The sequence below is a fragment of the Sorex fumeus genome, unplaced genomic scaffold (assembly GCF_029834395.1).
Source record: "Sorex fumeus unplaced genomic scaffold, SorFum_2.1 ptg000123l, whole genome shotgun sequence".
Classification (NCBI taxonomy): domain Eukaryota; kingdom Metazoa; phylum Chordata; class Mammalia; order Eulipotyphla; family Soricidae; genus Sorex; species Sorex fumeus.
In genome coordinates, this window is record NW_026606180.1 from 5461359 (window position 1) to 5483545 (window position 22187).

Below are 22187 nucleotides of genomic sequence, written 5' to 3' on the forward strand. Positions count from 1 at the left end.
AAAAATTGTAGAATTCCAAGAGCACATGGTCACCTTTGTGGCCTCGTGACGCCTCATACTAATTCATGGCAAGCAATACAAAATAAATTACTTAGCATCTACCTAAGGGGCAGGCTGGGGTTTGGGTGGGAAGATTCAAAGAAATGGTATTGGGAAGATGCAATGGTGGTAGGATTGTGAAGATTAATCGTCGATTGCCTCGAGCAGGCCCCAGTAACGTCTTTTTCATCCTAGCCCTGAGATTATATTCACGGCTCTTTAGGAGAATGAGACCCATCATTGTTACTGGTATTTGGCATATTTGGTAGGCCACGGGATTGTGAAGAAGTTTATGAAAAATTTTTAAAAAAATTTTTAAAAGTAATGCGGAGTTCATGTCTGCTTCAATCAGCTTAATCAGTGGCTGAATAAATAGCAGTACTCCTACATTGAATTAAAATAATAAATAAAAGCAAGCAGGCAATTGGAGAGTCAGGTCCAGACATCCCTGCCCCGCCTGTCCGTTCAGACAGGAGGAAAAAAGCAGTGGTGATAAAAACAGCCTCCAGTCAAGCCGCTGGTGGGCTTCCACCATCCATACAACAAAAGGCAAAGCCCACCAAGGCTAGCGAGAGGCAATGAGCCCTTTCTGGGCTGGCGTAATTGAATGGAGATGGGACCCCTGCCTTTCACTGCCACCTGCTTCACACAGGCAGCTGGCTGCATTTGCCTGCTTAATACGGTCAGGCTCGCAAACCAGCCCTCTCTACCCCGGTTCCCAGAGCCCTGGTGCACAGAACATGCCTTTAATCAGAGCCAAGCACACAGCAGCGCGGCTCAGCTATGCTGCGCTTTGGTGCTGCGAGGCAGAAAAGTTATCGTGTATTTTTTCCAGGCAAACAAAATGTGGATAATGTCTGATATCAGATCTCTCTCCAGGGAAAGAACAAGCTGTGGCCCAGAGAAATAATGCAAGAGTTTGGGTTAATTTGGGGGCCCATTTGGATCTTTTAAAAGTAGAATATTCCAGAGAGAAAGAACAAGAGTCAGGTTTTGTGAGCAGAGTCAACAATGACTGGCGTGATTATATAGGCCTCACAGAGTACAATGGGGTGTTAAGCACAAGGACTTAATGCAGAACCCAGCAGCTTGGAGCAGAAAAGTGAATGGACTATGCGTTGATCCAGGCCATCAAGTCTGCCGGAGGGGAAAGGGTGTTGCCCCATTCGCCCTCTCCTCTCTGGAAAGAAAGATAGCGGCCACATGGGAGCCTTGTGGACAGCAGGTATGAGCCGGGGATGTGGGGGCGACTAAAACCTCATGGGAAGGGGGGCGTTCCGGTCCGTCCTTCACGCCCTACCGAGGTCACCAGTTGCCCCCCGCGAGCGGCTCTCCAGCACGGCCACGGCCCTAGAAGCACAAGGACTTAATGCAGAACCCGGCAGCTTGGAGCAGAAAAGTGAATGGACTATGCGTTAATCCAGGCCATCAGGTCTGTCCAGAGGGGAAAGGGTGTTGCCCCAGTCGCCTTCTCCTCTCTGGAAAGAAAGATGGCGGCCGCATGGGAGCCTTGTGGACAGCAGGTATGAGCCGGGGTAGTGGGGGCGACTAAAACCTCATGGGAAGGGGGGCGTTTCGGTCCGCCCTTCACGCCCTACTGAGGCCACCAGTTGCCCCCCACTAGCGGCTCTCCAGCACGGCCACGTCTCCAGTGCACAGAAACCAATTTCTTAACTATCTGACTTTCAGTAGAAATACTTCCAGGTTCAATAAGTAAAATAGCAGAAATCCAAAACCAACATTTAATTCTTGAACCCAGCTGTAGAAAGCAAATCACTTCACAATGCTTTTTCAGCATGTCTGATTTGGGGGGGGGGGGTAAACTCTAAATAATAGTGGTGAATCTTTTATTGAAACAATGAATCTAATCAAAGCAGATAGTGTTAACTAGAATTCATCTGCCTCACAGGGACTGGGAGGGTGAGGGGTGGGGTTTTATTGGGGTTCTTCATGGTAAAAAATAAGTTTTGGTAAAGGGAAATGTGTTTGATATTTGCATGACTGAGACATAAACCTGAAAGCTTTGTAACCTTTCCCACAGTGATTCAATAAAGAAATAAAAAAAAAAAAAGAATACAATGGGGTGTTTTAGAAATAGACACCTAGGCTCAGAAAGACTGGGGGATTGGCTCAAGGCCATGGAGTTATAGAAAGCAGGGATGTGGAGCAGACAGTACCGAGGGTAGGTACTTGCCTTGCATGTTGCTGAAGTCCCTGCAGCCCATATGGTCCTGAGCCCAACAGGACTGATTTCTAAGACCAGAAATGCTCAGTGCTTGCTCAGTGCTCAGCAAGCCCTGAGCACTGTAGCATCGAGCCCCCAAACCAAACCAAATAAACAAACCAAAGCAGGGATTCAAACCAATTCAGATTGACAGCTAAACTTTATTCTCCCCTTTTGAAAGTCTGTAATTAAGAGCTCACTTTCTTAACCGGAGTAGCGAACTTGAGGGGAGGGTGTGTGTGTGGTGGGGGGTAGTACTCTACAGGGAGAGAGTCTTCAAATCACCCAAAAAGTTCTGTGCAGGGACCCAGTAAGAGCCGGGTCTGTTAGCTCTGTGTCTGCACATCCGGAGCTTGTGAGGTATGTACAAAGATGCTTCTGGCTGGTGGCATTAAAAGTGGGGTGCAGGTGCTCAAGAGAGCACTGCAGGTAGGGTGCTGTCCTGGCAAGTGGCTGACCCAGGTTTGATTCCTGACACCACAGACGGTCCCTCAAGTCCTACTAGGAGTACGCACCCTGAATGCAAAGCCAGAAGCAAGCCCTGAACACTGCTGGATGCAACCCACAAAAGAGACAAAGTGGGGTCCAGTGGGCCCCAACATAGTGACCATCTGGCCTGAGGTGGGCATCATCCAACTCCTGGGTGTCCAGTGCAGCCACCACACCAGAGCAAAGGCGGGACAGTATTCTTGGTAGCTACTAAAGCCATTCATGCTGTGAGAACCAGCAGATGATACAAACTGCACAGCTCGCTGGGAGTTCCCGAGCAGGGCACATAGCCTTTTTTGGGGGGTGGGGGGCTCCCAAGTAGTGCTCAGGAGGTCCCAGGTCCCAGAACTCAGTGGCAGTTCTCAATGCAGGGATGCAGTGCCGGGGAGTTGGGCCACTCCAGCACTGCCGGGGAGCCCCAGAGCTGCAGCCAGCAATGCTCTGGAGACCATGTCACACTGGAAACTGAAGCTGGACTGGGTGTATGCTGAGTGCTGCATTCTCTGACTCCCCAAAACAACATTCTTTTTTTTTTTAATTTTATTGAATCACCGTGAGGTAGGTAAAAGCTTTCATGTCTGGGTTACAATCACACAATGATCAAACACTCATCCCTCCACCAGTGCACATCCCCCACCACCAGTATCCCCGGTATACCCCCCCCTTTCCCACCCTCCCCCTGCCTCTGTGGCAGACAATGTTCCCCATACTCTCTCTCTACTTCGGGGCATTATGGTTTGCAATACAGACACTGAGAGGTTACTATGTTTGGTTCTTCTGCACACATCTCCCATCCCGGCCGATTCCTCCAGCCATCTTTTTCTTAGTGATCCCTTCTCTATTCCAGCTTCCTTCTCCCCTTTGCTCATGAGGCAGGCTTCCAGCTAGGGAGCAACTGATCTATCCCGCCAACACAACTTTCAAGGATTAGTAGTAAAGAAACTTGACTGAAGCAGCTCATTCTCTCAAGTCCATATCCTATCAAAATGTATGTGGCTGGGTTTTTTGGTTGGTTTTTTTTTTTTTTTTTTTTTTTTTTTTTTTGCTTTTTGGGTTGCACCTAGTGATGCACAGGGGATACTCCTGGCTCATGCACTCCTTGTGGTGCTCGGGGGACCATATGGGATGCTGGGAATTGAACCCAGGTCAGCTGTGTGCAAGGCAAATGCCCTCCTTGCTGTGCCCGTATGTGGCTGTGCAGTGACCGCACTGTCTTTTTCTTGCAATGACTGGGCACAGGTCAACTATTTAAAATATTGGGGCCACACCCAGCAGTATTCTGAGGCTATTCCCAGCTCGTTTGCTTAGAGGACAATGAGTACTAGGGATCAAATCCGTGCCTCCCCAGCCGCACATGCTAGGGGAAAAGGCAGCTCAGATAGAGAAGGGAGCACCAAGTAAAGGGTGTTGGGAGGATCCTCCCAGGATGGGAGAAGCATGCTGAAAGTAGACTATAGACTGAACACGATTGCCACTCAATGCCTCTTTTGCAAACCACAGCACCCAAAAGGAGAGAGAGAACAAAAGGGAATGCCCTGCCACAGAGGCAGGGTGGGATGGGGAGGGGAGGAGGGGTGGGAGGGCTACTGGGATCATTGGTGGTGGAGAATGGGCACTGGTGGAGGGATGGGTATTTGATCATTGTGTAACTGAAACCCAAGCACAAAAATTTTAAGTCTACAACTGTACCTCATGGTGTTTCACTAATGAAAATTAAAAAAAAAAAATCCGTGCCTCCCACATGCGCAGCCTGTGCTCCAGGTCCGCAGAGGTCTCTCCCCAGCCCTGGGGAGCAAGGCTGTCACTGTGGGAAACTCCCGGCAGTCAGGTCTGCTTTATTTTCCCTCCTCTTCCCTTTCAGCTGCAGTTGTCATGCCCTGGGGCTCAAGCCTTCAGTGGTGGCAGGGCACTCAACGGGGGTCTCTGTTTGCAGGGTTTGCACCCTCTGCTCGAGACACTATGATGCTGGCGATCCAGGTGGCAGAGCTGTAAGGACCACACTGGGCACACATGGACAGCAGCAGGGGTGGAACTCATGGCCTCACGTCTGCAAGGCAGGTGTTTCATTTATTTTTTGGAGGGGGACTCCTCGGGTGGTTGGGGGCCGTCTCACAATTCTCAGCCAACCACATAAGGTGGCTCCATGCTAGGGCTGTAGCAGGTCATGTTATTTGGCACTAGAGTGATTCTGGTGCTGCGTGGGGGCCACCAAGGGCTACAGCTGGTAATGCTGGGACCCAGGAGCATAGGACATGTGCTCTGACCCTGGGCTGTCCCCCCACTCCAGAGGTGCTTTAGCCAAAAACTTGGCAGGATTTTGTCAAATTGAGAGTCCAGTGTTTTGTGTTTGAACAGATGTGAACTTAGCAAAAAAAAAAAAAAATTACGCCTTATCACATACATGGGGAAAATAAGAGACCATTATATTGACAGTACTCTTTCCCGGGGCAGGGTTCCATCCCGGCACCCCATAGGGCCTTCTGAGCACCGCCAGGAGTGATCCCTGAGTGCAGAGAAAGGAAAAAGCTCTGAGCACTGCTGAGTATGGCCTCCAAAAACAAATTAACCGAACAATAAACAAAATCCCCGACATATTATGGAGAAAACCCTACTTCCAAATAAACACTCTCCCACCTAATTCTCATCACAGACACCACAGATTTTCCTAAGCTGTATCTCTCAAATATCAAACTGGTATTTTTTATAAAGGGAAGGCAAGAAAAATGACCTTTGATTTTGGGTCACACCTGGCAATGCTCAGGGGTTTTCTCCTGGCTCTGCACTCAGGAATCACTCCTGGCGGTTCTTGGGGACCATATGGGATGCTGGGGATCGAACCCAGGTTGGCCCTACCCATTGTGCTATCACACCGGGCCCGGCATTTAGGAAATCGATTAAAAAACAACTTTCAAACCCTAGCTGAAAGGTTATCCTTATCCTGAGGTTTACCTTACCCTAAAAACAGCTTCGCTGCAGCAATACCCCCCTGGAAAGAAAAGGAAAAGACAACGGTTGGAGCCACATAGAGCTCACCCTGCTGTGGCCTCTGGCCTGAGCCTGGCTGGCTCCGTGGGCTGATAAAGCTGACTCCACCCTGATACACTTTCTAGGTTGCAATTTATGAGCCACTAGTGTTTTTATCTATGAGACTGAGAGCAGGAAGGGAAGACAAATACGCCAAAGCCCAGCTGAGCAACCAACAGGCTTCTACATTTTATTTCCAAGAAATATCATCTTGTTTTCACGAAGAAGAGGTGAGCCATTTTTGCAGGTAGAAGCCCCCTTCACTTCAGGGCAGCCGTCAGGGCACAACCAGTTGTCTAAAACAAGTCAACAGAGGTGCTTCTGGGGTACCCAAACAATAACAGAACAGTAAATCTGAAAAGCGCAACAGAACCACACAGCCTGTTCCACGTGTGGGGACTCGTTCGCTGAGCCCAGGAGTGGGGGTGGTGGGTCCAGGAGCGCCGCAAGGGGGCAGCAGGTGGTTGGCCATGTGGAAGGGGGATCCGTGCCCCCCAGTCTGTCCGCGTGGCAGTTTCATGCTCTGTCCCAGACTGGCCCAAGACCATCTACAGAGGATCTTCCAGACCATTCCGAGTCCCCACTGCTTGGCAATCTTCCAAATGCCCCTGGAACCTGGACATCAAGATGGTTTTTCTGCTTTGGAGAGAAAGAAGAGAGAAATTAAGGAAGAGGCTGAAGTAGGTCACCAGCCTTCCTCCAACAGCCTCAATTTCTTCCCCATGCAGAGCAGCCATGCCCTGAAAGAGAAGCTGGAGTCCATGGCTTCCTGCTCAAAATCACACCCCACATCTCCCAGAGCCAAAGTGAAAGCCCTTCCAAAAGCCTCTTAGACCCTCCGCAAGGAGCCCAACCTCCCGTCCACTGCAGCCATGCTGCTTCTCACCCTGGGCTGCGTGCCCAGCTTTCCCTTCCTTCTTTGCCAAGGGCACTGGCCCACTTGGTAGCCTGCCCGCTGCCTTCAGAGCTTCTTCTTCAGATACATCTTGGAGATGATTTCTTGGTTTCCGTACCCAGGTCTGACAATGCCCTTCCCACCACTGTTCAACCATTTTGGGGGGGGGGGGGGGGGGTGTAAAGAGGGGTGGGGAGGAGACTCGGGGGCCACCCCTGGCAGTGCTCAGAGGACCACGCAGTTCTGGGGTCTGAACTGAAGCGGGGCTGCCACACTGCAGGTCTCTAAGATATTCTCCCAGGCCCTGACTCCTTCACTTCGTTTTTCCTTAGTAGCACGAATCAGACCTACTTTACGAGATCGACAAGTGAAAACGCGAAACCCAAAAAATTTTCTTGACTTTCTTCAAGCAAATGTACATTCCTACCCTTACCAATATACTTTTTTTTTTTTTTAGTGAAGCAAAGTCTGTTTCCTTCGAGCTAGGGTTTGATTTCCAGCAGTGTATGTCCTCTGAGCACCACTGGGGGGACCTGGGACCCCAGCACTGCTGGGCCTGAAGAACAGGCCAAGTGTCATTGCAAGTGGCACCCTCCCGGCCCTTGAGCACTGCTAGAGAAAGGAAAAAAAAGAGAAAAAGAGAAAAGTATTCCCTTCCAATACGCTCTGCATTTCCTCTTCTCCTCCGTCCAAGCAATTCCACCAGCCTCAAGGTCTGCTCCCTTGGCTCTTCAGCCACTTCTCTACAGAATCTTCCCTATCAACAGTCAAACATATTCAACCCATACATTTTTACTCATTCATTCACATCCTACTGCGTTTAGGATTCCTGACAAGAGGGAAAGGGAAATTTTCCTGCAACCAATTCTTAGCCGACTATAAAATAAAACCCTCCTCCACCTGCTTCCCTCCAATCACAGCCTGCTCCCGGGGGCGGCCTCGCCCAATCACAGCCTGCTCCCGGGGGGGGGGGCGGCCTCGCCCAATCACAGCCTGCTCCCGGGGGGGGCGGCCTCGCCCAATCACAGCCTGCTCCCGGGGGCGGCCTTGCCCAATCACAGCCTGCTCCTGGTGCGGCCTTGCCCAATCACAGCCTGCTCTCGGTGCGGCCTCGCCCAATCACAGCCTGCTCCCGGCGCTGCTCCCGCCCATCCCAGCCAGTTTCCCGAAGCCTCAAGCCCGGTCTGCAGCAGGCGCGCCGTCGGCGCCCGCGCCCGCCGTCCCCATTGGCGGCACCTACTCTGGCCGACTCCTCAGCAGCTCAGGTTGTGGGGGCGCGACGACCCCCGCAGGCGCACGTTCGCCCCCAGAACCCGGCGCCGGCCGCTCTTCCTCGCCTCCGCGTCTTTTCTAGACTCGGTCACTTTCCCAGTCGCGCTCACAGGAGCCGACAGCAAGGTGTGGCCCTCGAGGGGCTCCTCTCTGCCTCTTGCAGTCAGTCCCCTGAGGCGGAGCGACGTCGACCCCCGGCCCCCGGACCAAGCCAGACCCCCAACTCCCGCCTGTTCTGGCCGCCTCGCCACGGGCGCGCCCTCGCCCGGCCCCCGGACACCCCGTCCCTGGCCGCTCGGGGGACCCTGCCCGCCCGCAGAGGGGCCGCCCACGGCCACCCTGGGCACCGGCCACCTCAGCAAGGCAGGCCCGGGAGCAAGTGCGCAAGCAAGCGGAAGCGCTTTCCTCTGCCGGGCTCTGACCGAGGGGAGCCCAGGCGCGCATTCGAGGCTGCGCGGCCGTCGCCAGGGACAGACACGTCGCGCCTTTCCACAGCGCGTTTCCTTAGGAGAGGGGACGTTTCCCCGAGCAGCGCCCCGGGCCCCAGACCCAGGGACACTCGGCAGAGTGGCGTGCGCATGCGCTGCTAAGGCCAGGGGCACCGGCTCCACGGCCCCGCAGCCCTGGGCGCTATCCTCCCCACCCTCTCGGGCGCTTCTCATGACCACTGCAGCAGGCAGGCACCTGGGGGGGGGGGGGGGGGGGGAAGGAGGTTGCAGCCAATACTGTGGCACTGTCACACGGCAGCAGTGACCCTAGTCACTTCCCATGATTAGTTCAAGGAAATCTTAGAAAGAATTAAAATTTATTCGGGCTTTGCATCAAAAACGCTGTGTTCAGTTAAGGGCAGGAAACAAGACACTTTCAAGGACAAGTTCTTGGCTTAACAGCCCTACTTTGTATTTATAAAAGTGGTCTTCTACAATATGAAGTTCCTGGAATTATATCTGAAAAACAAATCATAACGCTCTATGTTAGTGGGGAGTGAGGGTCCACTCTTTAGGAGAATCAAAGTAACTCATCATTTTTTTAAAATGGGACCCCACCCACCCACCCACCCACCCAGGAGAAACGTCTGAAGTGCTTCCTGCCTGCAAGGGCTGGTCCTCCCATTCAGCATTACAGGAAGTGGGGTGAAGGGAGTTTCCCCAGAGCTCCTGACTTCCAGGCCAGTCTGGATCTCTTCACCCTACAGACATTGGTTCCCTCATCTAGGCATCTTTGTGTTTGGGGTGCACTGAACAATCATGAATCATACTCTAAGACGTTCACTCCTCAAACTGTCAAAGTCTTTCTGGGTGCCTGTGGAGAGAGGTGATGGGTGGGAGATGCTGTCTCTCTGATCCCTGAGAAACCCACGACAGATCCGATTATAAAACACATGAACAATTCAGTGTTACATGGAATCTGAATGATGTGCACAGCCTCGCCACACACCAACCTTGCTGAGAGACAGAGTGTCTGACACAGCCCAAAGGGTCACTTGCCAGGTACCTGCATCTTCTTTCTTACCAGCCCCCTTCTTTCAGCAAGGGAGAAGGGCAGGACCAGGGAATCTTCCAAAGGGCCGGCAGGCGGGCACTCTTCAGAGACTACACACTTCTGTGCTACATCTGAATCACATCCCTCTGCCTGCAGAAGCCAGAAGCACCCCAAGCCACATGCCCTGACCCAGCCAGTCTTCCTAGATCTGCTGGAACCCCACCCTCTGGAGACTAGGGTCTTCCAACCCAAAAATGCTATGCTTCATCACTTCCTCTTCACTGTTGGCACACCTGAGGGCACATTCCCAAAGGCAGAGAATGTCAGCCTTTATTATCACAAACTGGTGCTGCTGGGGATTGGACATGGTTAGATAAACTGAACTAAAAAAAGCACCACTTAAATTTTAAAGGACCAACAGGCTCTTTTATTTCTAGAAAATTTGTGCTTCTTTTCTGAGTACAATCAAAAGAAACTACCAGAGAAAGTAAAAAGTGAGACTATTAATAGAAGCAACCAACAAACACCTAATGAGAACAGAACCAACAGGGAAGCTGGAAGCATGACTGACAGAGACCCGACTCCAGCCCCTCACCAGTTCTAGACATCAAAAAGACTCCCCTACAGAAAAAATAATAATAATAATAAAAGATCTCCTGCCAATATTCTGGAAAGACACCATCACTCATGTGACAGCCACCGGCCTGGAGAGTGTTATCTGCCAGGCTCTGCAGCACCTCTGAGCAGGTCTGGCAGCAGACCACCTCCCCCCTCCTCTTCTCCTCTGTAATCAGGTCTCACAGAGCTTACAAGGGTTCAGAGCTCATCAGTCACGAAGAATGACTCCTCCTGAGGGGATAGAGCAGGGACGGGCTGCTCCTGGCGAAACCCAGGTCCCAGGATGCCACCACGGACAGAAAGGTCTCCTCGAGCCTGTGATAAGAGCAATCCCAGCCCGGGAGGAAAACGCCGACAGCTGTAAGCGCGCCAATCCAAGTTCCCAGATTCTAAATTTGGCCCTTTTTAAAATTCCCATGCACTGGGGATTAAACTGCTTTCAACTGGCAGGAAGGTCAGAGCTGAGAATTTTTCTCTAAACCCCACGCTGCAGCCCAGTGAAGCTGCTGACGGCTCGGGCACATGTTTCTCTAAATCGGGCTTCAAAACCTTCTGTCTCTCTCCAGAGACAACCTCAAAGCTGCAGTCACTGTGATAAGTGCAGAAATCGAGCCTGGTGCCAGGGCTGCTCTCAGCCAATGAATGCAAGAGGGAGGCTGACAATCCTTGGTGCAGGCTCCCTGGGATACCAAAGACAGAGGCACCACATTCGCCCTCGGAGAGAAATGGGAGTGGTGGGGGCTGGGATCATTTACACACTGAGAGAGAAGGATAATTCGGCGCTCCCAGTTTGTAAAAGGCAAGTAGGTGATGTGACAAGTTCCACTATCCAAGGTGCGGAGGAGAGGACACAGAATTTGAGCATGCGACAGTCTGGGAGATACAGAAGCTGTGGGCGGGGGACCCCAAGACTTTTTTCTCCCAGTACTAGCTTGGTCCCATGTCACAATGGAGGGGTAGAAAGGATCATGACACAAGAAGAAAGGAGCGAGCCCCCCATGCCTGCCCCCTCTCCATGTCCTCAGTTCACCTCTATCCTGGTGTGTAAAGAGATATATAGAAATGCAGTCAGAGTGACAGGTTATGGGAAGGGACAGCAATGGGACTGTGCCAGAATCAAGTGGCTCTGGATAGCTAAAATATCTTTTGAAGGGCTCAGAACTGGCACGAAGCCCCAAAGTTCACAACTGTCGATTAAGTGGAAAGTATTTTGCTTCCAAAGACCACCACCATCCCACAGGTCGGAGAGCAAAGACACAGGTTGGAGGGCAAAGACCAGAACATCTTTCTGGGTCAAAACAAGTTCAGCACCCTTACTCCTGACACTGCAGCACACTTGCCACCTCTCCCCTGGCACACAAGTCATGGTCAATTTCACATCGCGGCTGCCTACAAGTCCGCAACAGTGACAGTCGCTCCTCAGGACAGAGGTGTAGGGACCAGGAGGTCCCATGTGCAGCTACATGGCTCCATTTTGCTGGTGGTGTTGCTGGGAACAGAAGCCAGGGCCTCAAGTATCCGAATCATTGAGCTGATGCCCAGTGCGGCCAGGCACCCTTTAGGCCTCTGCTTCTCTGAACTTAGAGCACACACAGACCTACGTTTGAGCACAGGTGACAGAAAAGGCCAACGGACAGGCGTAAGCAGCCTCTGCAGGGACTGAGCTCCTCTTCTCTGATAGGACTGGCAGAGACCGAGGTTCCTGGAAGGCACTGCTCTTCTGGACCAGAACAAATTCCTATCGTCCCTGCTTCTATGTACTCTCCCCCTCCTCCCACACCCGCCCTTACTATCCATTAGCTGCCTCATACATTTCCCCAGGACACATCCTTTCACCCTAAGTATATTCAGGTCTTGTGCAGCCTTTAAAATAGCAGGCCTGGGAGTGAAATTACCCGGTTAAACGAGCAGCTATTCACTATGGAAGTGCGGGTCAGGGAAACTCAGCCATGCCCCCCCAACCTTGATCCTGCTGGGAGACCTGCTGGTAAATATAGTAGGATCCCTAAAGAACACACCGTCAATTAAGTTTCTCTCTCTCTGGCTTAACATTATGCCCAGTTTGTTATTTAAACTGTGACTCATTTTGCCTATGTATGTGTCTTCTTCATTCTCCATGTTCAGATCTTTGACACACACATTTCATCTATAATTTATTACATGCTCAACCCAAGGATTTTGCAACACCCAGTCAACGACCAAACTGTCTTGAACAACAGCACCATCTAGCGGCTAGTACAAATGCAGCAAACTGTCAGACCCAGTGGCTTCAAACCATTTTCGGGGGGACCAAAGGGATGGGTCCAGGCCACACCTGGCTGTGGTTAAAGCTCACACTTGGCTCTGTGTTTTGGGTCACTCCCGATGGGGCTTGGAGACCACGTGAGGTATTAGGAATTAAACTGGGGTGGGTGTATGCAGGGCAAGTGCCTGACCCGTCTAACTCTCTCTGGCACTCTAATCAGCCCCATAACCAAGGCACATACTTTTTTAGCCTCCTCTTAGCCCCTGAGCTCAAGTCAACAAATTAATTCTACCCGAGTCCTTCCTCACATTACCAGTAAGTCCCATTGCTTCCACTTCCTCTTCATTTCTTAGATTCTCTGTTGAGAGGACGCCTCTGATCACATCACCTACCTCTTCGTTCCCTAGTGAGAGCAATTCGTCGTTCTTTCACCTCTGAGCTCAGATTTTCCACCATTTTATTAATGCAGTTGTCCAGAACCAGGGAATGGGTTTTGGACTTGATGTCCTTCCGACAAATGGGGCATTCTATCTTCCGCTTCATCCATTCACTGATGCAGTACGAGCAGAAACTGTGGGCACAATTCAAGGTGACAGCCTGTGGGGAAGGTAAGCACAGGTATCAGAGTTGTTGCTTCCCCACACAGACACAACCCGAGGGCCAAATGGAAAGCTTGCTGTCATGGAATCTGGGGACTTACAAAGGACATTAGAATTATTCCTGGGGATAGGAGATTTTAAGCTTCAGATTAGACAATTCATTGTCATTTCTCAAAGTGAAGTTCATAGATTCAGGCCCCAGGCAAGCTCATTTGTCTGTTCTGTTCTACCAACTCTTTCTGCCAATGTGGATTAACTTTCTTGGGGAAAAAAGGTCACCAAACACAAGTAGGTTTGTACACAAATCTTGAGTCAAAATGCATCACTAATTTTCTTAGGAAAATAAGTTATGTCCAGTTATTGGCAAATCAGAACTTCAATCTTTACTTATAAAGGGGGAGAACAGGAGCCGGAGCGGTAGCCCAGTGGGTAGGGCATTTACCTTGCACGCAGCTGACACGGGTTCGATTCCCAGCATCCCATATGGTCCCCTGAGCACTGCCAGGAGTAATTCCTGAGGGCAGAGCCAGGAGTAACCCCTGAGCATCGCTGGGTGTGACCCAAAAAGCAAAATAAATAAGTAAATGAATAAATAAAGGGGGAGAATATATTAAGTATTCAATGGGTTGAAAGGTAAAAGGCATCATCTCTGCTCAAAGTCAATGTAAAAGACATCAGTAAAATGGTGATCCGAGGAGCTGGAGTTAGTACAGCGGGTAAGGAGTTTGCCCTGCATGTGGCTGACAAGGGTTCAATTCTCAGCATCCCATATGGTCCCCTGAGCACCGCAAGGAGTAACTCCTGAGTGCATGAGCCAGGAGTAAACCCTGTGCATCTCCAGGTGTGACCCAAAAAGCAATAAATAAATAAAATTTTAAAAAAACGTGATTTGAAAAAAATGTAACAACAACAAAGAGTACTGTGTTCAGGGACAGTGTCTGAACCCCATGAGAAGAGAAGAAGCAGAGGGAAGCCTGGATCTGCAGATCAGATTTCTGCAGACCCTTTTTATTGTCAAGAATATAAACCACTCTCTTTGTTATTCTTGTTTACATCTCCTAAGACCTAACTTTTTCTGGGGCTCAAAAGTCTGTCTGCTTTCCTGAATTTAGGGCTTAAGTGTAGAATAACATAAAAATTATGTATTTTTAAAAGTCAATTTGGGCCCAGAAAGCCAAGACACCCTGTTTACTATGTGAAATAAACTCTAATAAACAGACCAAAATCTGTCTGATTAAAATGAAACCTTTTTCCAACACTGCCTTTAAGAGGTGACTGGTAGAAAAGGTCAGGCAGGCAGTGTGCTGTCAAACCACACAGCCAGACTGTCTCTTAAATATCTGTGCAGATGCTCCAGGCTGGCTAATCCCTCCCACTCTGATCTCCCTTTTCTTGTCTTCCTTTGGCAGGCCCTCCATAAAGACCACCTGAAAAAAGGGAAAATGTGTACGTGTACACATTTTCTTTCTTAAGGGCACCTAAAAAGCAGCGTCATTTAACAACCTGAGTTTTACACTTCTCAGATGAACTGGTCACAAATGGGAGAATCTGTGAAAAATGAAAGAATGCAAAATTTTCACAGACTAGATGTTTCATCTTCATAAGGCGCTCAGAGTCCCTGAAGTATGCTCCACTGAATTGCTGAATTCCCACAGTAACCACACAGCGCTGACAATTCACCACCCTGCTTAAAAGCTGCTCTACACACCCACTCAGCACCATGCCCCCTTCTGAGTAAAAAAATAGCTTTACTGAGATGCTTTATTCTGCTACTTAAAAAAAAATTCTAAAGCTATGAGGCTGTTTCCTCCCCACCAGTGGTGATGACTTTATTTTCAGTTCTAAAATTTAATTATACCAATAAATACTCAAGAACAAGAAAAAAAAAAAGGACAGTGAATAGAACACAAATGATATTTGATCGTCTCTAGAGGTCACTTTGAGATCAAATAGCTACAGTAAATTCATGGAAGAAAACTCTCTTCGGGACGTTTCCTTACAGCTGCTGTGACCTGTGCTGGATGGCCCACGTTCCATTCCGGGTTGGGAGAGCAAGGAAGCGGGAGCCACTGCTCCCAAGTACCTCTATGAAGTATTCGGAGCAAATAATACACTGGAGCTCATTCTCCAGCACGTCATGCACGTGGCTAAGAACTTCCTCCTTCTGTGCCTGCACTTTCTTCTTCTCTTCCTGCAAAGATAGCACAATCCAGACCTGTCATTTGGGAGAAGGAACAAGAATGCAAAACAGCAAGGGGACAGGACACAGGAGAAGTCTTAATTAAAAATTCATTCCAGCACCGTCCCAGAAGAATAGAACTTTCCCTGCAGGATACCGTTGCTCAGAACTGCTTTCCCAGAGGTCCCTGCCCTCCTTCCTCCCAGCTCTCTGCTTTTCTTTCACTATCTGCATTGCAGTTTGTCTCCATCCCCAAATTAACCAAAAGTAGCTGACGTAGTTCCAGAGCTCTCTAAGCAAGGCAGGAGATGGGAAGAGCAGTCCTCCGAGACAGGAAGTTGAAACTGGTCTGGGAGCTTCTCTGCGCTCTGCGCTGCCTCTTGGCTCCCTGAGGCTGGGCCTGAGAGGTACTTGCTCGTTTCCATCCCTACGGGGTCTGCTGGATACCTTCCCTACGCTTCCTACAAGACATCTGATCACCTCATGGGCACAGTTTTTAAATGTGTTCTCTTGAAGCGGACGTATATGTTAGCACCTCGTCCACCAAACAAAAAGCACCAGGATGAGAGGGAGAGAGGAACGGCCACTCTGACTATACGTGTGTAGTTGATGAATTTTATTATCTTTTTATTTTCTTTCCAAAGCCAAGCAAACACTGCCAGGATTCTCAGGGATCTGCAGAGAGTTTGGATCCATTTTTACTAAAATCAAATTTTCTGAGAACTCATGAACAGTTGAGTATTTTTAAATGCAGTAGGTTTCTTGAAGGTTGGAGAAGTTTCTCTGTAATTAAGACAGAGTAAGATTAGAACCAGAAAGAGATTTTTTCTTTCCTATCCTCTTTGCCATAGAGCTGGAGGCTGAGAGATGTGGTCACACCAGTGCACTGACTTCCGGCTACAGGCTGCTAACTGGTGGCCTGGGGACAGGATCCAGCATACAGACTCTGGTCTGTCTGGCGATCATGCTATTAAAAATATAATCACAACAATAACAATAAACTCATTTCTAGTGTTTCAAATTGGAGTATCTTACATAAACATTTGGATTTTCATATTCTGTCAAAAATTCAGAAGCTCTCATAGCACAGGGCTATATATAATTTCTGGTCGCAACAGAGCAGATCTGCCTTTGAGAAAGAACAGTGGGATAAAGGGGCAGGAGAGGGGGAAGAAGTGAAAAGGGGGTGCAGAAAGAGTGGCAGAGAGTGGAAGAGGGGGTGGGGGAAGGTGTAGGGGTGGGGGGCACCCCGGTGTTTGCCATCAGTTACTGTCTTCACCATTAGCTACTATCTCATGTAACTTGGCCACATGACTCTCCTGGCAGGCATCTGAGCTTATAATCTCTAGTGTAGGAGTTCCACTGATTAGCTGTAAAAAAGAATTATAGGATGAACTATTTTTTAAAACTATACTACTCTCTGGGGGTCAGAGAGGGAATACAGCAGGTAAATCTCTTTCTTGCCTTATAAGCACCCAAATGAGGTTGTGTTTCCCCGGACTCTGCCAGCAGTAAGCATTGAGCACCACGGGGCTATAGGTCCCCCAAAGAAACCAAGACTGCCCCACTCCTTAAGCTGTGCCACCAAAACACTCCAAAAGTATCTATTAGACAACTAACTGTAATATATAGAGAAAAAAGACCAAAGAAACTGAAGACCAGACTGGTGGATGTGGGGGTCTTCAACTATCTACCTGGCCACAGGCCCAAGTAACTGTGGGGATTCCTCCCTGTGAGGCTGGAAGAGCAGAACCTCTCCCCTGACCACAGCACTCCTGCACTGCTGAAGCTGTTGTGTTACACATACTAACCAAACTCTAAACCTTCCTCTTCTTCCAGTACCTTGGTCTGCTCCAATTCTTTGTTCTTGGCTTGAATGATTGCTTCAAAGTCCTTCTTGCTACGATTTAGCTCTTCCATTAGAGCACGATACTGTTGAAATATCAGAGATACATATTCAGGATGAGCTCCACAATCCTCTCAGCCACAGGCCCCCTTCCCTCCCACCAGGCAAGGGTTCTGCGGGTTGGCTGGCGGTGTTCCTTCCCCTCAGGATATCACACTTGTCTGCTACTTATTTTCAAATTAGGATTAACTAATCCAATTTTAGTGGCCACACAAATTGGCTGAAGAACTCAATGCTTTCCAGAGAGTCTGACTTTGTGGGTTTGAGTGAGAGCCCAAGAATGTGCTTTTATTTATTTATTGCTTTTTGGGTCATATCCGGCCATGCACAGGGATTACCCCTCGCTCTGCACTCACGAGTTACTCTGGCGGTGCTCAGGAGACCATATGGGATGCTGGGAATCGAACCCAGATCGGCCACGTGCAAGGCAAACGCCCTACCCGCTGTGCTACCGCTCCAGCCTGAACATGTGCATTTTAAGTCATCCAGGCAGTTACGGGAACAACAGTCAAGAACAGCGAGAAACTTAGAGGTGACCTAGCACAAGAGAAGCTTCAGAATCAACGGAAGATGGGATTCAGAAAAGAAAGAGAAGCATTTCTCAGCTGGGGGGTTGCATGGGCATCGATGGGCCCCAGGAATATTTCACGAATGCTACGGGTGATAGTCACAATAAATGAAGGGGGGGGTGTGCATGATCCGGGACTGGGGGTTCAGTCAGGACAGGACACCCACAGGAAGGAAACAAGGTTGAAAAAGGAAACATGGATTGTTTTCTCTTTCTTTCTTCTTCTGGTCACTCCCAGCATGTTCAGGGCTTACTTCTGGCTCTGTGCTTGGGATCACTCCTGGAGGGCTCAGGGGACCGTATGTGGTGCTAGGGATCAAACCCAGGCCGGCTGCGTGCAAGGTAAACACACTATCTGCTGTAATACCTGTCTCCAAGTCAATCATTTTCACTTAAGTAAAAAACACCTTTAACCCATCCCAGTTGTATACGACATATCGGAAGACAGCTGGAGGAGAATGGCCGGTGTGTTCTGCAAACCACTCACACCAGCACCTAACGTCTCCATTTCCTCACACTTATACAAAAACTCTTGTCTCAGACCCTGTGCAAAAAATCTGCTCACCTCAGATCCTTCGTTTTAAAAAGTATCCACTTGCATCGGTATTGGTAAGAAATCAAATTATGGCTGGGGCCAGAGCAACAGAACAGTGGGGTGGGCACTTGCCTTGCATACAGCCGACCCAAGTTCAATCCCCAAATTCAATCCCTGACATCCAATCCAGTAATGGCTATAAAAGCACTCAGGAAGGCTTCTGCAGATTTCTCCTAATGGCGAGCAAAAAGTGGGGCTTCAGGGGAACAGCAGGAGGAACAAGCAGCCCTGTACTGTAACGCTGAGAGCGCAGCATGTGCCCTGGGGCCTGGCGTCACAGACCCAAAAGTGTTCTGTTTTAAGGCAGTGGGGCTTTCAAATGGCTGCACAATGCTCTCTTCCTGTCAGTTCCAAGTAAGAGCTTCCAGAACTAACGTGCTGGAGTCCCAAAGCACAACCTGAAAGATCAATGCAACCAAGAACTGGTTCTTTGAGAAAATAAACAAGATCAATTAACCAACAGCAAGACTCACAATGAAAGAGAAAGAACCCTAATAAACAGAATCAGAAATGAAAAGGGGGACATCACAACAGGAAGCACGGAAATTCAAAGGGCCATCAGATTACTTTGAGAATCTTTATGTTACCAAACAAGAGAACCTTGAAGAAATAAATATATCGCTGAATTCCTATGAACTCCTAAGGCTGAACCAAGATCTGTGCCACTTGCACAAATCTATCACTACTGAGAAAATTGAAATGGTAATCAAAACTCTTCCCAAAAACAAAAGCCCAGGCCCAGATGGATTTACTTGTGAATTCTTCCAAACATTTAAAGAGGACCTACTGCCAATCCTTTCCAAGACTTTTTAGGGAACTGAAGAAAGAGAAACACTCCCAAACAGTTTCTATGAGGACGTATCACCTTGATACCTAAAGCAGACAGAGACACCACAAAGAAGGAAAATTACAAGCCGATATTCTTGATGAACACAGATGCAAAGATCCTCAACAAAATACTAGCAAACCAAATTCAATGACTCACTAAAAAAATCATACACCATGATCAAGTAGGATTCATCCTGGAGATGCAAGGATGGTTTAACATTTCCAAATCAATCAACATAATACATCATATCAATAAATGATAAAAACTGTATGATCATATGATCACAGAGAAAGCATTTGATAAGATCCAGCACCCATTCATGATAGAAACTCTAAACAAAATGTGAATTGAAGAAACTTTCCTCAATACAGTCAAAATCATCTACCACAAGCCCACAGCAAGCATTGTCCTAAATGGGGAAAAACTAAAAGCTTTCCCTCTAAGATCAAGCACAAGTTTGCCCATTCTCGCATATACAGTACTGGAAGTACTTGCCATAGCAGTTAGGTAAGAAAAAGATATCAAGGGCATCCCAGCAGGAAAGGAAGAAGTCAAATTCTCACTATTTGCAGATGGCATGATACCATACTTAGAAACTCCTAAGGACTCTACCAAAAAGCTCTGAGAAACAATAGACTTGTATAGTGAAGTGACAGGTTACAAATTTGATACCCAAAAGTCCATGGCTTTCCTATATACAAATAATATGATAAGAAACACTAAAAAATCCCATTCACAATAGTGCCTCAGAAAATCAAATATTTCAGAATCAGCTTAACTAAAGAGCTTTGTAAAGGACCTATTCAAAGAAAATTATAAAACACTACTTCAGGAAATGGGCTGGAGTGACAGCACAGCGGTAGGGCGTTTGCCTTACAAGCGGTCGACATGGCCGACCCGAGTTCGATTCCTCTGCCCCTCTCAGAGACCCTGGCAAGCTACCGAGAGTATCTCGCCTGCACGGCAGAGGCTGGCAAGCTACCCGTGACGTATTCAATATGCCAAACACAGTAACAACAAGTTTCATGATGGAGACGTTACTGGGCCCGCTCAAGCAAATCGATGAACAACGGGAGGACCATGACCTAAACCGTGACTTCAGGAAATAAAAGAGGACACAAGGAAATGGAGACACATCCCCTCCTCATGAATTGGGAGGATTAACATAAGTGGCAATACTCCCCAAAGCATTATACAGATTCAATGTGGTCCCTATAAGCATACCCACTTTTTTCTATGACATTTTTAGAAGAAATAGATAAAACACTCCTGGAAGTCCTATGAACAATAAGCCCCTCAAAACAGCTAAAGCAATCCTTGGGAAAAAGATGGGAGACATCACCTTCCCCAACTTCAAACTGTACCATCCTGAAGTAATGAAAACAGCATGGTATTGGAATAAAGACAGATTCACAGACAAATGGAATAGAGTTGAATATTCTAACAGACCCTCAAATCACTTAATCATTGATAAAGGAGCAAGAAATGTGAAGTAGAGCAAGAAAAGCCTCTTCAACAAGTGGTGCTGGAAAAACTAAGGCAGCTATGTGCAAAAGAACGATTTTGTTGAAAAAAAAAAAAGATTTTGTGCCTCTCTAATGCAAGGCACAAAAGTCAGATCGAAGTGGATTAAAGACCTCATTATCAGACTTGAATCCATAAGATACATGGAGAAAAACAAAGGCAGAACCCTCCATGACACTGACACTAAAGGTATCTTTCAAAGATGAAACACCACGGAATTAATCAAGTGGAAGCAAAGATAAACGAATGGGACTACTTTAAGCTAAGAAGCTTCTGCATCTCAAAATAGTGACCAAGAGAGAAAGCCCACAGATGAGAAAAATTATTTACCCAATACCCATCAGATAAGGGGTTAGTATCAGTGATATAAGGAAAAAAATCCAATCTCATCAAAAAATGGGGAGAAGAAATGAAGAGACTACTTCAAAGAAGAAATACAAATGGCCAAAAGGCACAGGAAAAAATGTGCTACATCACTAATCATCAGGGAGATGCAAATCAAAACAATGAGATAACATCTCACACCACAGAGACTGGCACACACACAAAAAGAACAAGAACAACCAGTGCTGGCGTGGTTGTGGGGCGAAAGGGATCTTACTCATTGTTGATGGGAATCCAAACTAGTCCAGTCCTTTTGGAAATCAATACGGGCATTCCTCAAAAGGCTAGAAACCGAACTTCCGTTTCTCAATGGGCTTAGCAAAACCGCTTCTGGGAATATACTCTGGGGGCGCAAAAACACACAGCAAAAATGCCACCTGCACTTCTGTGTTCGTTGTAGCACTATTCACAATAGCCAATATCTGGAAACAACCCGAGGGCCGAGAACAGACAACTACATAAAGAAAACTATGGCACATCTACACAATGGAATACAATGGAGCCACAAGGAAAAATGAAATCATGAGGGGTCAAAGCAATAGTACAGCGGGTAGGGTCCCCTGCCAGTAGTAATTCCTGAGGGCAGAGCCAGAAGTAACCCCTGGGCATCTCTGGGTATGACGCCCTCTTTCCCCCAAAAAAGTCATGAAATCTGCTTATAAATGAATAGACATGGAGAGTATTATCCTGAGTGAAAAGAGTCAGAGCAGAGAAACAGACACAGAATGACTGCACTCATTTGTGGGAAATAAAAAAAAAACCAGCATGAGACCAACCCCCAAGGACAGCAGAAACGAGGGCCAGGAGGACTGGTCTATAGTTGCAAGCCTGCCTCAAGGGCTGGGGGAGAGGGCAGTTGGGATAGAAAAGGACCATTATGTAATGATAGCTGGAAATAATCACTCTACACAAGAACTGTGTGATAAAAGTAGGCAAAGGCACAAACACGACAACCATTCAGCACCTGTATAAACCACAATGTCTAAAAGGAGAGAAAGGAAAAAAGTGCCTGCCACAGAGGTAGGCTGGGGGTACATGGGTGGAAGGATGGATGTTGGAACACTGTGGGATAATACCCCAAACACAAACAGCTTTGTAACTGTATCTCATGATGACTCAAAAATAAACAAAATTCAAAATAAAAGCTCCCAACCCTCCCTTCACCCTGAATAGGAAACTCATTTAGAAAATCAAAACTCAAGACTACTGAGTTTTTCTCCATGTCTTGCTATGGTACACCCAGCCCTCAGAGACTGCAGGTGGGGGCTGGAGCGATAGCACAGCGGGTAGGGCACTTGCCTTGTACGCGGCCGAC

General features: G+C 48.2%; 1 protein-coding gene across 2 annotated transcripts in view; it reads right to left on the minus strand.

Moving 5' to 3' along the window:
• Positions 1-5999: 5999 nt before the first annotated feature.
• The window catches only part of RNF8 (ring finger protein 8), a 34517-nt gene continuing 18329 nt past the window's right edge, over positions 6000-22187 (minus strand). Inside the window, exons 5-8 of one of the 2 annotated variants that reach the window (XM_056137367.1) lie at positions 16909-16998; positions 14971-15078; positions 12681-12885; positions 6000-6412 (exon numbers count right to left, since the gene is read on the minus strand). In XM_056137367.1, coding sequence (XP_055993342.1) covers positions 6399-6412; positions 12681-12885; positions 14971-15078; positions 16909-16998 — 417 coding nt within the window. In that variant the 3' untranslated portion in view covers positions 6000-6398. Of the gene's footprint in view, positions 6416-12680; positions 12886-14970; positions 15079-16908; positions 16999-22187 lie in introns of both variants that reach the window. The other variant, XM_056137366.1, reaches the window with a different exon arrangement.